We start from the raw sequence: 11017 nt of genomic DNA on the forward strand, positions 1-11017 counted from the left end.
CTAGACTTCCTGTTTTGGAGCCTAGACTTCCTGTTTTGGGCCTAGACTTCCTGTTGGGGGTGGGACTTCCTGTTTTGGGCCTGGACTTCCGGTTGGGGGAGGGACTTCCTGTTTTGGGGCGGGACTTCCTGTTTTGGGTGGGACTTCCTGGTTATGGGAGGGACTTCCTGTTTGGGGTGGGACTTCCTGTTGGGGGGTGGGACTTCCTGTTTTGGGCCTGGACTTCCTGTTTGGGGCCTAGACTTCCTGTTTGGGGCCTGGACTTCCTGTTTGGGGCCTAGACTTCCTGTTTGGGGCCTGGACTTTCTGTTTTGGAGCCTAGACTTCCTGTTTTGGGCCTAGACTTCCTGTTTGGGGCCTAGACTTCCTGTTGGGGGTGGGACTTCCTGTTTTGGGCCTGGACTTCCTGTGTGGAGGCGGGACTTCCTGTTTGGGGTGGGACTTCCTGGTTGCGAGAGGGACTTCCTGTTTAGGGTGGGACTTCCTGGTTATGGGAGAGACTTCCTGTTCGGGGTGGGACTTCCTGTTGGGGGGCGGGACTTCCTGTTGGGGAGTGGGACTTCCTGTTATTAGCTAAGACTTCCGGTTGGGGGTTGGGACTTCCTGTTTTGGGCCTGGACTTCCTGTTTGGGAGCCCAATGGGGCGGAACTTCCTGTTTTGGGCCATTAGACTTCCTGTTTGGGATCCTAAGGGGCGGGACTTCCTGTTTTGGGCATGGACTTCCTGTTTCTTTGGGGGCGGGACTTCCTGTCCGTCAAGCCACTAAGGGGGCGGGACTTCCTGTTGCAGACAGGCTGAACCGAGCTTCCATTGGTCGAATCCAGCGCAGTTTGTTGGCATTGGCGTTGGACGCCCCCGTCATGGCCGCCGCCGTGGGGCAGGAGCCGGGGGGAGGAGCCGAGCTGGTTCTACACGGGGGAGGGGCCGGAGCCAACAGCTGCAACCGGTGGTTTGATAAAGCACTGCAGGTGGGAGGGGCTTCCGGTTGTGGGGGCGGGACTTCCTGTTGGGGGGTAGGATTTCCGGTTGTGGGGGTGGGACTTCCTGTTGGGGGGGCAGGGCTTCCGGTTGGAGGTGGGACTTCCTGTTAGGGGGGCGGGACTTCCTGTTGGAGGTGGGACTTCCTGTTGTGTGTGTGTGGGGGGGGGGGGTAGGGGGGAGTTGGAGCTTCCGGTTGGGGGCGGGACTTCCTGTTGTGGAGAACAACTTCCTGTTGGGGGGCTGGACTTCCTGTTGAAGGTGGGACTTCTGCTTGTGGGAAGCAGGACTTCCTGTTGGGGGTGGGACTTCCTGTTGGGGGCGGGACTTCCTGTTGTGGAGCGGGGCTTCCTGTGGGGGGTGGGACTTCCTGTTGTGGGGGAGGGGGCGGGACTTCCTGTTTTAGGCTGTAGAAAGGCGGGACTTCCTGTTTTGGGCTCTGAAGGGCTGGGACTTCCTGTTTCCGGCTCTCAGGGGGGCGGGACTTCCTGTTTTAAGCTGTAGAGGGGCGGGACTTCCTGTTTTGGGGGTCGGGACTTCCTGTTTTGGGCTCTGAAGGGGCGGGACTTCCTGTTTTGTGGGGGCGGGACTTCCTGTTTTGGTCTCTCAAGGGGCAGGACTTCCTGTTTTGATCTCTGAGGGGGCGGGACTTCCTGTTTCAGTTTCTGAAGGGGCGGGACTTCCTGTTTTGGGGGGGCGGGACTTCCTGTTTCGTTTTCTGAAGGGGCGGGACTTCCTGTGTCCCCCCCCCCGCAGGTGATTGTGGGTGCAGACGGTTCCTGTGGTCTCCTCTATGACCCGGAAGTGCTCGATGGCGCCGTGGCAGCGGAAATGGCCGACCACGCGCTCTCCTTCTGGTACGGCCCCTATGGGGCCCCTATGGGGTCATATAGAGTTCATATAGGGTCCTTATGGGGTGTCTATGGGGTCCTTATGGGGTCCCTATAGAGTCTATATAGAGTCCCCATAGGGTCCTTATGGGGTGTCTATGGGGTCCTTATGGGGTCCCTATAGAGTCCATATGGTGTCCCTATGGGGTCTTTATGGGGTCCCTATAGCATCCTATAGAGTCGCCATAGGGTCCTTATGGGGTGTCTATGGGGTCCCTATGGAGCCCCTATGGGGTCCTATAGAGTCCATATGGTGTCCTTATGGGGTCCCTATAGAGTCCCTATGGTGTCCCTATAGAGTCCATATTGTGTCCCTATAGAGTCCATACGGTGTCCCTATAGAAACCCTATAGTGTCCCTACAGAGTCCCTATAAACCCCATTGTATCCCTATAGGATCCTATAGAATCTTTATGGAATCCCCTATAGAATCCCCATAGAACCCCTATTAAGACCTTATATTATTCCTATAGCTCATATTGCGCTCCTATAGAGTCCTATAGAATCCCTATGAAGCCCCATAGAGTTCCTATAGGGTCCTTATAACACCCCTATACCCCCTATTGCACCTCTATAGGGTCCTATAGAATCCTTATAGAACCCCATATGCCTTATAAGGAGTGAAGGGGGCGGGGCTTGTATAAAGGGGGCGGGGCCACACTGACATTATCACTTTCCATATGCCTTATAAGGAAAAGGGGGCGGGGCTTGGATAAAGGGGGCGAGGCCTCACTGACATTATCCCTTCCATATGCCTTATAAGGAAAAGGGGGCGGGGCTTGGATAAAGGGGGCGGGGCCACGCTGACATAACCCCTCCCAGATGCCTTATAAGGAAAAGGGCGGGGCTTGGATGAAGGGGGCGGGGCCACATTGGCATTATCCCTTCCTTATGCCTTATAAGGAAAAAGGGGCGGGGCTTGGAATAAAGGGGGCGGGGCCACGCCGGCATAACCCCTCCCACATGCCTTATAAGGAATAAAGCGGGCGGGGCTTAGATAAAGGGGGCGGAGCTAACAGTGTGGCCCCGCCCCCTTTAGTCGAAGCTCCGCCCCTGGCCCCGCCCCCATTGGGTTTGTGCCCCGCCCCCAACGTCTTCGATTCTCCGTGGGGCCGGAAATGGGGCCGGAAGTTCAGAGAGCACGGAGACACTTGGATAGGTAATTAATTAATTAATTGGGGTTAATTAATGCTAATTAATATGCATAGGGGTTAATTAGGGGCTGTAGGGGCTCATTAAGGGGTTAGTTGAAAGGAAGGAGGGGGATAAAGGAGGTTAATGGGGTTAAAGGGTGTTAATTAGAGGTTAATTAGGGTAATTAGGGATCAATTGGGGTTTAATTAGGAGGGTCCCTATTGGGGTTGATGGGGTTCTAATGGAGGGTCCCTATTGGGGTTGATGGGGGTCTAATGGAGGGTCCCTATTGGGTTGGGGGTCTAATGGAGGGTCCCTATTGGGTAGGGGTCGGATGGAGGGTCCCTATTGGGTTGGGGGGGTCTAATGGAGGGTCCCTATTGGGGTTGGGGGGGGTCTAATGGAGGGTCCCTATTGGGTTGGGGGAGTCTAATGGAGGGTCCCTATTGGGTTGGGGGTCGGATGGAGGGTCCCTATTGGGGTTGGGGGGGGTCTAATGGAGGGTCCCTATTGGGGTTGGGGGTCTAATGGAGGGTCCCTATTGGGGTTGGGGGGGTCTAATGGAGGGTCCCTATTGGGTTGGGGGTCTAATGGAGGGTCCCTATTGGGTTGGGGGTCTAATGGAGGGTCCCTATTGGGGTTGGGGGGGTCTAATGGAGGGTCCCTATTGGGTTGGGGGTCTAATGGAGGGTCCCTATTGGGGTTGGGGGGGTCTAATGGAGGGTCCCTATTGGGTTGGGGGTCTAATGGAGGTCCCTATTGGGTTGGGGGTCTGATGGAGGATCCCTATTGGGGTTGGGGGGGGTCTAATGGAGGGTCCCTATTGGGTTGGGGGTCTAATGGAGGGTCCTTATTGGGTTGGGGGTCTAATGGAGGGTCCCTATTGGGGTTGGGGGGGGTCTAATGGAGGGTCCCTATTGGGTTGGGGGTCTAATGGAGGGTCCCTATTGGGTTGGGGGTCTGATGGAGGGTCCCTATTGGGTTGGGGGGGTCTAATGGAGGGTCCCTATTGGGTTGGGGGTCTAATGGAGGGTCCCTATTGGGTTGGGGGTCTAATGGAGGGTCCCTATTGGGGTTGGGGGGGGTCTAATGGAGGGTCCTTATTGAAGGGGGTGGGGGTGTATAGGGGTACCTGGGGGGTTGTTGGTCTTAAAGGGGGAGGGGGGATCTGATGGATCCTTTTGGGGTGGGGGTGGGATCCCAAGGGATCCAAATGGTCACATATGGGGTGAGGGTTATGAGGGGGCTGAGGGGGTTTTGGGGGGGTCTTTTTGCCCCCCCCCCCCCAATAATCTCCCCCTTTCCTCAGCCTGGCGGCCGATGTGGAGCTTCATTGCTTCAGCCATGAGGGATTCGGGCCTGGGGGGGCGAATAGGGAGGAGGCCTTGCTGCACGTGGCCCTACAAGTGGCCTTCTATAGGTGGGTCACGTGATCGATATGGGGGGAGGGTCATGTGATGGGATGGGGGTGGTCCAAAGGGGGGGGGAGTCCTTATAGGGTCCCCATTGTGGCCCTATAGAGTCCATATGGGGTTCCTGTAGTGTTCCTATAGAGTCCATATGTTGCCCCATAGGGTCCCTAAGGGGTCCATATGGGGTCCCTGTAGTGTCCCTATAGAGTCCATATAGAGTCCCCATAGGGTCTTTATGGGGTCCCTAAAGCATCCTATAGAGTCCATATAGAGTCCTTATGGGGTGTCTATGGGGTCCCAATGGGGTCCTTATGGGGTCCCTATAGAGTCCATATGGTGCCCCCATAGGGTCCCTAAGGCGTCCATATGGGGTCCCTGTAGTGTCACTATAGAGTCCATATGGTGTCCCTATGGGGTCCTTATGGGGTCCCTATAGCATCCTATAGAGTCCATTTAGAGTCCTTATGGGGTTTCTATGGGGTCCCAATGGGGTCCTTATGGGGTCCCTATAGAGTCCATATGGTGCCCCCATAGGGTCCCTAAGGGGTCCATATGGGGTCTCTGTAGTGTCCCTATAGAGTCCATATGGTGTCCCTATGGGGTGACCTAATAGGGTGAGGAGAAGCAATTATGGGGGGGGACTCATTTAGGGGCGGAACTGATGTACAAGGACATTCACTCCGGGGGTGGTGGGGGGGACGCAATTAGAGTGGGACACCCGCCATAATGAATGGGGGGGGGGGGGAACCAGATGTGGGGGAACCAAAGTGTGTGGGCTCTCGGTTGTGAGGGGGACCCATTTATGTTGTCACTTCCTGTTTGTTGTAATGGGGGACCCCATTTCCGGTTTCACTTCCTGTTTGCTGTAATGGGGGCTGCCATTTTAGGTTGCACGGCTCCGTCAGTGCCTGCGCGGAAGCTCCGCCCCTTCGGCCCCGGCCCCTCCCCCACCCCACCCTTGTTTTACCCCCGGGGCCGCGATGCCGAACATTGGCCAAAGCAATGGAGGAACCCAACATAGAGGTGGGGGGGGACTTCCGGGTTGGGGGTGGGACTTCCGGGTTGGGGGGAGGGGCTTCCGGGTTGGGGGTGGGACTTCCGGGTTGGGGGTGGGACTTCCGGGTTGGGGGGTGGGGCTTCGGGTTGGGGGGTGGGACTTCCGGGTTGGGGGTGGGACTTCCGGGTTGGGGGGTGGGGCTTCCGGGTTGGGGGGTAAGACTTCCGGGTTGGGGGGTGGGACTTCCGGGTTTGAGGTGGAACTTCCGGGTTGGGGGGTGGGGCTTCCGGGTTGGGGGGTGGGACTTCCGGGTTGGGGGTGGGACTTCCGGGTTGGGGGGTGGGACTTCCGGGTTGGGGGTGGGACTTCCGGGTTGGGGGTGGGACTTCCGGGTTGGGGGGTGGGACTTCCGGGTTGGGGGGTGGGACTTCCGGGTTGGGGGTGGGACTTCCGGGTTGGGGGGTGGGACTTCCGGGTTGGGGGTGGGACTTCCGGGATGGGGGTGGGACTTCCGGGTTGGGGGGTGGGACTTCCGGGTTGGGGGGTGGGACTTCCGGGTTGGGGGTGGGACTTCCGGGTTGGGGGTGGGACTTCCGGGTTGGGGGTGGGGCTTCCGGGTTGGGGGTGGGGCTTTCGGGTTGGGGGGTGGGACTTCCTGTTTTGAGGGTGGGACTTCCTGTCTCTGTGCGTTGGGGGCGGGACTTCCTGTTTCCCCCCCCCCCCAACTGTGACTTCCTGTTCCAGCCGGAAGTGCTGAGGGAGCTGCTGTGGGAGGCGGTGGAGGCTCAACAGCAACGGATGGAGGAGGTGAAGGGATGGGGGGCACTTCCTGTCCAACTCTATGGTAACTCCGAGAAGGGAGGGGCCACTTCCCGTCCAACTCTATGGTCAATCAGAGAAGGGAGGGGCCACTTCCTGTCCGCCTCTATGGTCAAGTAGGGGAGGGAAAGGCCACTTCCGGCTGGGAGGGAGGACTCACTTCCTGTCCAACTCTATGGTGACTCCGAGAAGGGAGGGGTCACTTCCTGTCCAACTCTATGGTCAATCAGAGAAGGGAGGGGTCACTTCCTGTCTGACTCTATGGTCAATCAAGGAAGGGAGGGGGGCACTTCCTGTCCAACTCTATGGTCAATCAGAAGAGGGAGGGGCCACTTCCGGCTGGGAGGGAGGGGTCACTTCCTGTCCAACTCTATGGTGACTCCGAGAAGGGAGGGGCCACTTCCTGTCCAACTCTATGGTCAATCAGAGAAGGGAGGGGCCACTTCCTGTCTGACTCTATGGTCAATCAGGGAAGGGAGGGGGGCACTTCCTGTCCAACTCTATGGTCAATCAGGGAAGGGAGGGGTCACTTCCTGTCCAACTCTATGGTCACTCAAGGAAGGGAGGGGGGCACTTCCTGTCCAACTCTATGGTGACTTAAGGGAGGGGAGAGGTCACTTCCTGTCCAACTCTATGGTCAATCAGAAGAGGGAGGGGCCACTTCCGGCTGGGAGGGAGGGGTCACTTCCTGTCCAACTCTATGGTGACTCCGAGAAGGGAGGGGTCACTTCCTGTCTGACTCTATGGTCAATCAGGGGAGGGAGGGGCCACTTCCGGCTGGGAGGGAGGACTCACTTCCTGTCCAACTCTATGGTAACTCCGAGAAGGGAGGGGTCACTTCCTGTCCAACTCTATGGTCAATCAGAGAAGGGAGGGGCCACTTCCTGTCCGACTCTATGGTCAATCTGGGGAAGGAGGGGTCACTTCCTGTTTGACTCTATGGTCACTTCCCGTCCAACTCTATGGTGACTCCGAGAAGGGAGGGGCCACTTCCTGTCCGACTCCATGGTCAATCAGGGAAGGGAGGGGGGCACTTCCTGTCCAACTCTATGGTAACTTAGGGATAGGTCACTTCCTGTGGGACTCTATGGTAACTCCCAGCGCCCCCAGGTGGCGGCGGGTCAAGGTGCAGAGCGTCACCTTCGTGCTTTGGGGCTGACGGCCGTAGCGGGGGGGGAACCACTTCCGGAGCTCTTCCGGGATCTGGGATACGCCAAAGCCACCCATTTCCGCCTCTGCACCCTGCAGGTAAATGGGAAGGACCCAAAATAGGGGGATTTCAACCCAAAAATAAAGCTGGGTTTGAGGGGGGAGGGGAAAAAAAATGGGGGGGAGGGGGGTGGAATAGGGGTTGTGGAGTGAGGAATGGGAATTGGGGGGATGGGGTATTATGGGGTTCTTATGGGGTTCTTATGGGGATCTTATGGGGTTCTTATGGGATTGAGTGTTCTTATGGGGTTGGGGGTTTGGGGGTGTAGGGTTCTGGGGTTCTTACGGGGCTTGGGGTGTTATGGGGTTCTTATGGGGTTCTTATGGGGTTGGGGGGCTCTTATGGGCTTGGGTATTCTTATGGGGTTGTGGTTTCTTATGGGGCTTAAGGCGTTCTTATGGGGTTTTAGGTTTATAATGTAGTTGTGGGGCTCTTATGGGGCTTTAGAGTCATATGGAGTTCTAAGGTTCTTATGGGGTTGGGGTTTTTTATGGGGTTGGGGGGCTCTTATGGGGTTTTGGAGCTATTATGGGGCAGGTTTATGGGGTTGGGGGTTAATGGGGCAAATCGGGGCCCATTTTGGTGGCTGTGGGGTCACTTTGGGTCCATGTGGCCGCCATTTTGACTCATTTTTAGGGCATTTTACTCCATTTTGGCCATTTTTTCCTCCCTATTCCAGGTGCGCTCAGCGCGAGGCTGCCTCCCCATCAAGGGGCCACTGGTTCCAGATGGATACGGCATCGGGGTGGGCCACGCCCCTTCCACTTCCGGCCCCGCCCACTCCACTTCCGGCCACGCCCACTCCACTTCCGGCCCCGCCCACTCCACTTCCGGTCCCTCCTACCCCACTTCCTGTTTGATGGAGCCCACTTCCTGTTTAGAGGATCCATTTTTTAACCCCTCCGAGTTCACTTCCGGTCTTTCCCACTCCACTTCCTGTTCCAAAGAGCCCATTTCCGGTCATGAAACATCACCTGACCCATCCCAACCCACTTCCGGTCATGAGGAACCCACTTCCGGTCATGAAACACCCACTTCCGGTCACGCAAAAGTCACTTCCGGTCACGAGGAGCACACTTCCGGTCATGCGGAAGCCACTTCCGGTCATGAAACACCCACTTCCGGTCATGAGGAACCCACTTCCGGTCATGCAACACCCACTTCCGGTCATGCGGAAGCCACTTCCGGTCATGAAACACCCACTTCCGGTCATGCAAAAGTCACTTCCGGTCACGAGGAGCACACTTCCGGTCATGAGGAACCCACTTCCGGTCATGAAACATCCACTTCCGGTCATGCAAAAGTCACTTCCGGTCACGGGGAGCACACTTCCGGTCGTGCGGAAGCCACTTCCGGTCATGAAACACCCACTTCCGGTCATGCGGAAGCCACTTCCGGTCATGAAACACCCACTTCCGGTCACGCGGGATCCACTTCCGGCCACGCCCCCTTACGCGTGGCCGTTTCCGCTTTCGCTTCCTGCGGGGGGACGGGGGCGGAGCGTTTGGGGGCGGAGCTTCGGGCGGCTCTCGACCAATTGGGAGCCTTGATCAAAGGACAGCGCCCCCCAGCGGCCGGGGGGTGACACGGCAGGAAGTGAAAGGGGGGAACCCGGAAGTAAAGGGGGGGGGGAACCCGGAAGTAAGAACCCGGAAGTGGGGGAGGAACAGGAAGTGGGGGGGGGAGAGAGGGACACCCCAAAATCATATGAATTCACCCCAAAAATCTTGAAGAAACACCCAAAATGCATCAAATTCACCCCAAAACGTTCGCAATTAAAACCCCAAAATGATGAAGAAACCCAAAATCCTTGAAATTCACCCCAAAATACTTAAGAACCCCCAAATGCCTCAATTTCAACCCAAAATCCCTCAAATTCACCCCAAAATCGTCCGAACTCAGCCCAAAATGATGAAGAACCCCAAAATCCCTTAAATTCGCCCTAAAATGTTCCCAAAGAACCCCAAAATCCCTCAAATTCACCCAAAAATGTTAAAAAGATCCCAAAATCCCTCAAATTCACCCCAAAATCCTGTGAATTCACCCGAAAGTGATGAAGAAACCCCAAAATCCCTTAAATTGGCCCCAAAATGCTCCCAAAGAACCCCAAAATCACTCAAATTCACCCCAAAATCCTGTGAGTCCACCCCAAAATCCTCTAAATTCAGCCCAAAATGATGAAGAACCCAAAAATCCCTTAAATTCACCCTAAAATGCTCCCAAAGAACCCCAAAATCCCTCAATTTCACCCCAAAATCCTGTAGAAACACCTCAAATTCCCCATTTTCACCCCAAAAATGGTGAAGAAGCCCCAAATCCCTCAATTTCACCCCAAAAAAAGATGTGAAAGTACCAAAATCCATTAAACTCACCCCAAAATAATGAGACCCAAAAACCCTTAAATTCACCCCAAAAACCCCTTTAAATCCACCCCAAAATGCTGAAGAAACCCCCAAAATCCCTTAAATTCACCCTAAAAAGCTGAGACCCCAAATTTCACCCCAAATTCCTTCAAATTTACCCCAAAATACTCCGAATTCATCCCAAAATGTTTAAAAAACCCCAAAGTGCTGTAGAAATACCCAAAATCCTTCAAATTCACCCCAAAATGTTGAGGAACCCCAAAATGGCTCAAATTCACCCCAAAACCCTGAGAGACACCCAAAAACCTTTAAATTCACCCCAAAATGGCGAAGAGACCCAAAATCCCTCAATTTCACCCCAAAATCATGAAGAAACACCCAAAATCCTTCATTTTCACCCCAAAATCCCCCAAATTAACCCCAAAATCCTGAGAGACCCCAAAATCCCTTAAATTCACCCCAAAATGTTGAAGGTCCCCCCAAAAACTGGAAATAGCCCCAAAATTCGCCATTTTCAACCCAAAATCCGCCATTTTCACCCCCAAAATCCTCCATTTTTACCCCAAAATTTGCCATTTTCAACCCAAAATCCACCATTTTCACCCCCAAAATCCGCCATTTTTACCCCCAAAATCCGCCATTTTTACCCCAAATTTCGCCATTTTTACCCCAAAATCCGCCATTTTTACCCCAAAATTCGCCATTTTCACCCCAAAATCCGCCATTTTTACCCCAAAATCCACCATTTTTACCCTAAAATCCGCCATTTTTACCCCAAAATCCGCCATTTTCACCCCAAAATCCGCCATTTTTACCCCAAAATTCTCCATTTTCACCCCCAAAATCTGCCATTTTTACCCCAAAATCCGCCATTTTCAACCCAAAATCCTCCATTTTCAACCAAAAATCCGCCATTTTAACCCCCAAATCCGCCATTTTTACCCCCAAATCATCCATTTTTACCCCAAAATCCGACATTTTCACCCCAAAATCCACCATTCTAACCCCAAAATCCGCCATTTTCACCCCAAAATCCGCCTATTTTACCCCAAAATCCACCATTTTTACCCCAAAATCCGCCATTTTTACCCCAAATTCCCCCTCCCCCCGCACCAATTTTGGGTCCAATTCGCCCATTTTTGGGTCAGCACTGAAAAAAAAACGCAATAAAGGACCAAAAAACGGGATTTCGTCTCTTCCGGTTTCGGTTCGGT

At 54.8% G+C, this 11017-nt stretch overlaps 1 protein-coding gene across 2 annotated transcripts in view; it reads left to right on the plus strand.

Annotated features, from left to right (window-relative positions):
• The window catches only part of LOC107307009 (carnitine O-acetyltransferase-like), a 52594-nt gene extending 41604 nt beyond the window's left edge, over positions 1–10990 (plus strand). Inside the window, exons 6-13 of one of the 2 annotated variants that reach the window (XM_085535062.1) lie at positions 791–969; positions 1736–1836; positions 2908–3027; positions 4312–4422; positions 5302–5437; positions 6156–6218; positions 7341–7478; positions 8120–10990. In XM_085535062.1, coding sequence (XP_085391188.1) covers positions 791–969; positions 1736–1836; positions 2908–3027; positions 4312–4422; positions 5302–5437; positions 6156–6218; positions 7341–7478; positions 8120–9025 — 1754 coding nt within the window. In that variant the 3' untranslated portion in view covers positions 9026–10990. The remainder of the gene's footprint in view (positions 1–790; positions 970–1735; positions 1837–2907; positions 3028–4311; positions 4423–5301; positions 5438–6155; positions 6219–7340; positions 7479–8119) is intronic. The other variant, XM_085535063.1, reaches the window with a different exon arrangement.
• Positions 10991–11017: the final 27 nt, after the last annotated feature.

Source organism: Coturnix japonica, unplaced genomic scaffold, assembly GCF_054131305.1.
Source record: "Coturnix japonica strain WE unplaced genomic scaffold, WE-NBRP24 Scf107, whole genome shotgun sequence".
Taxonomy (NCBI): domain Eukaryota; kingdom Metazoa; phylum Chordata; class Aves; order Galliformes; family Phasianidae; genus Coturnix; species Coturnix japonica.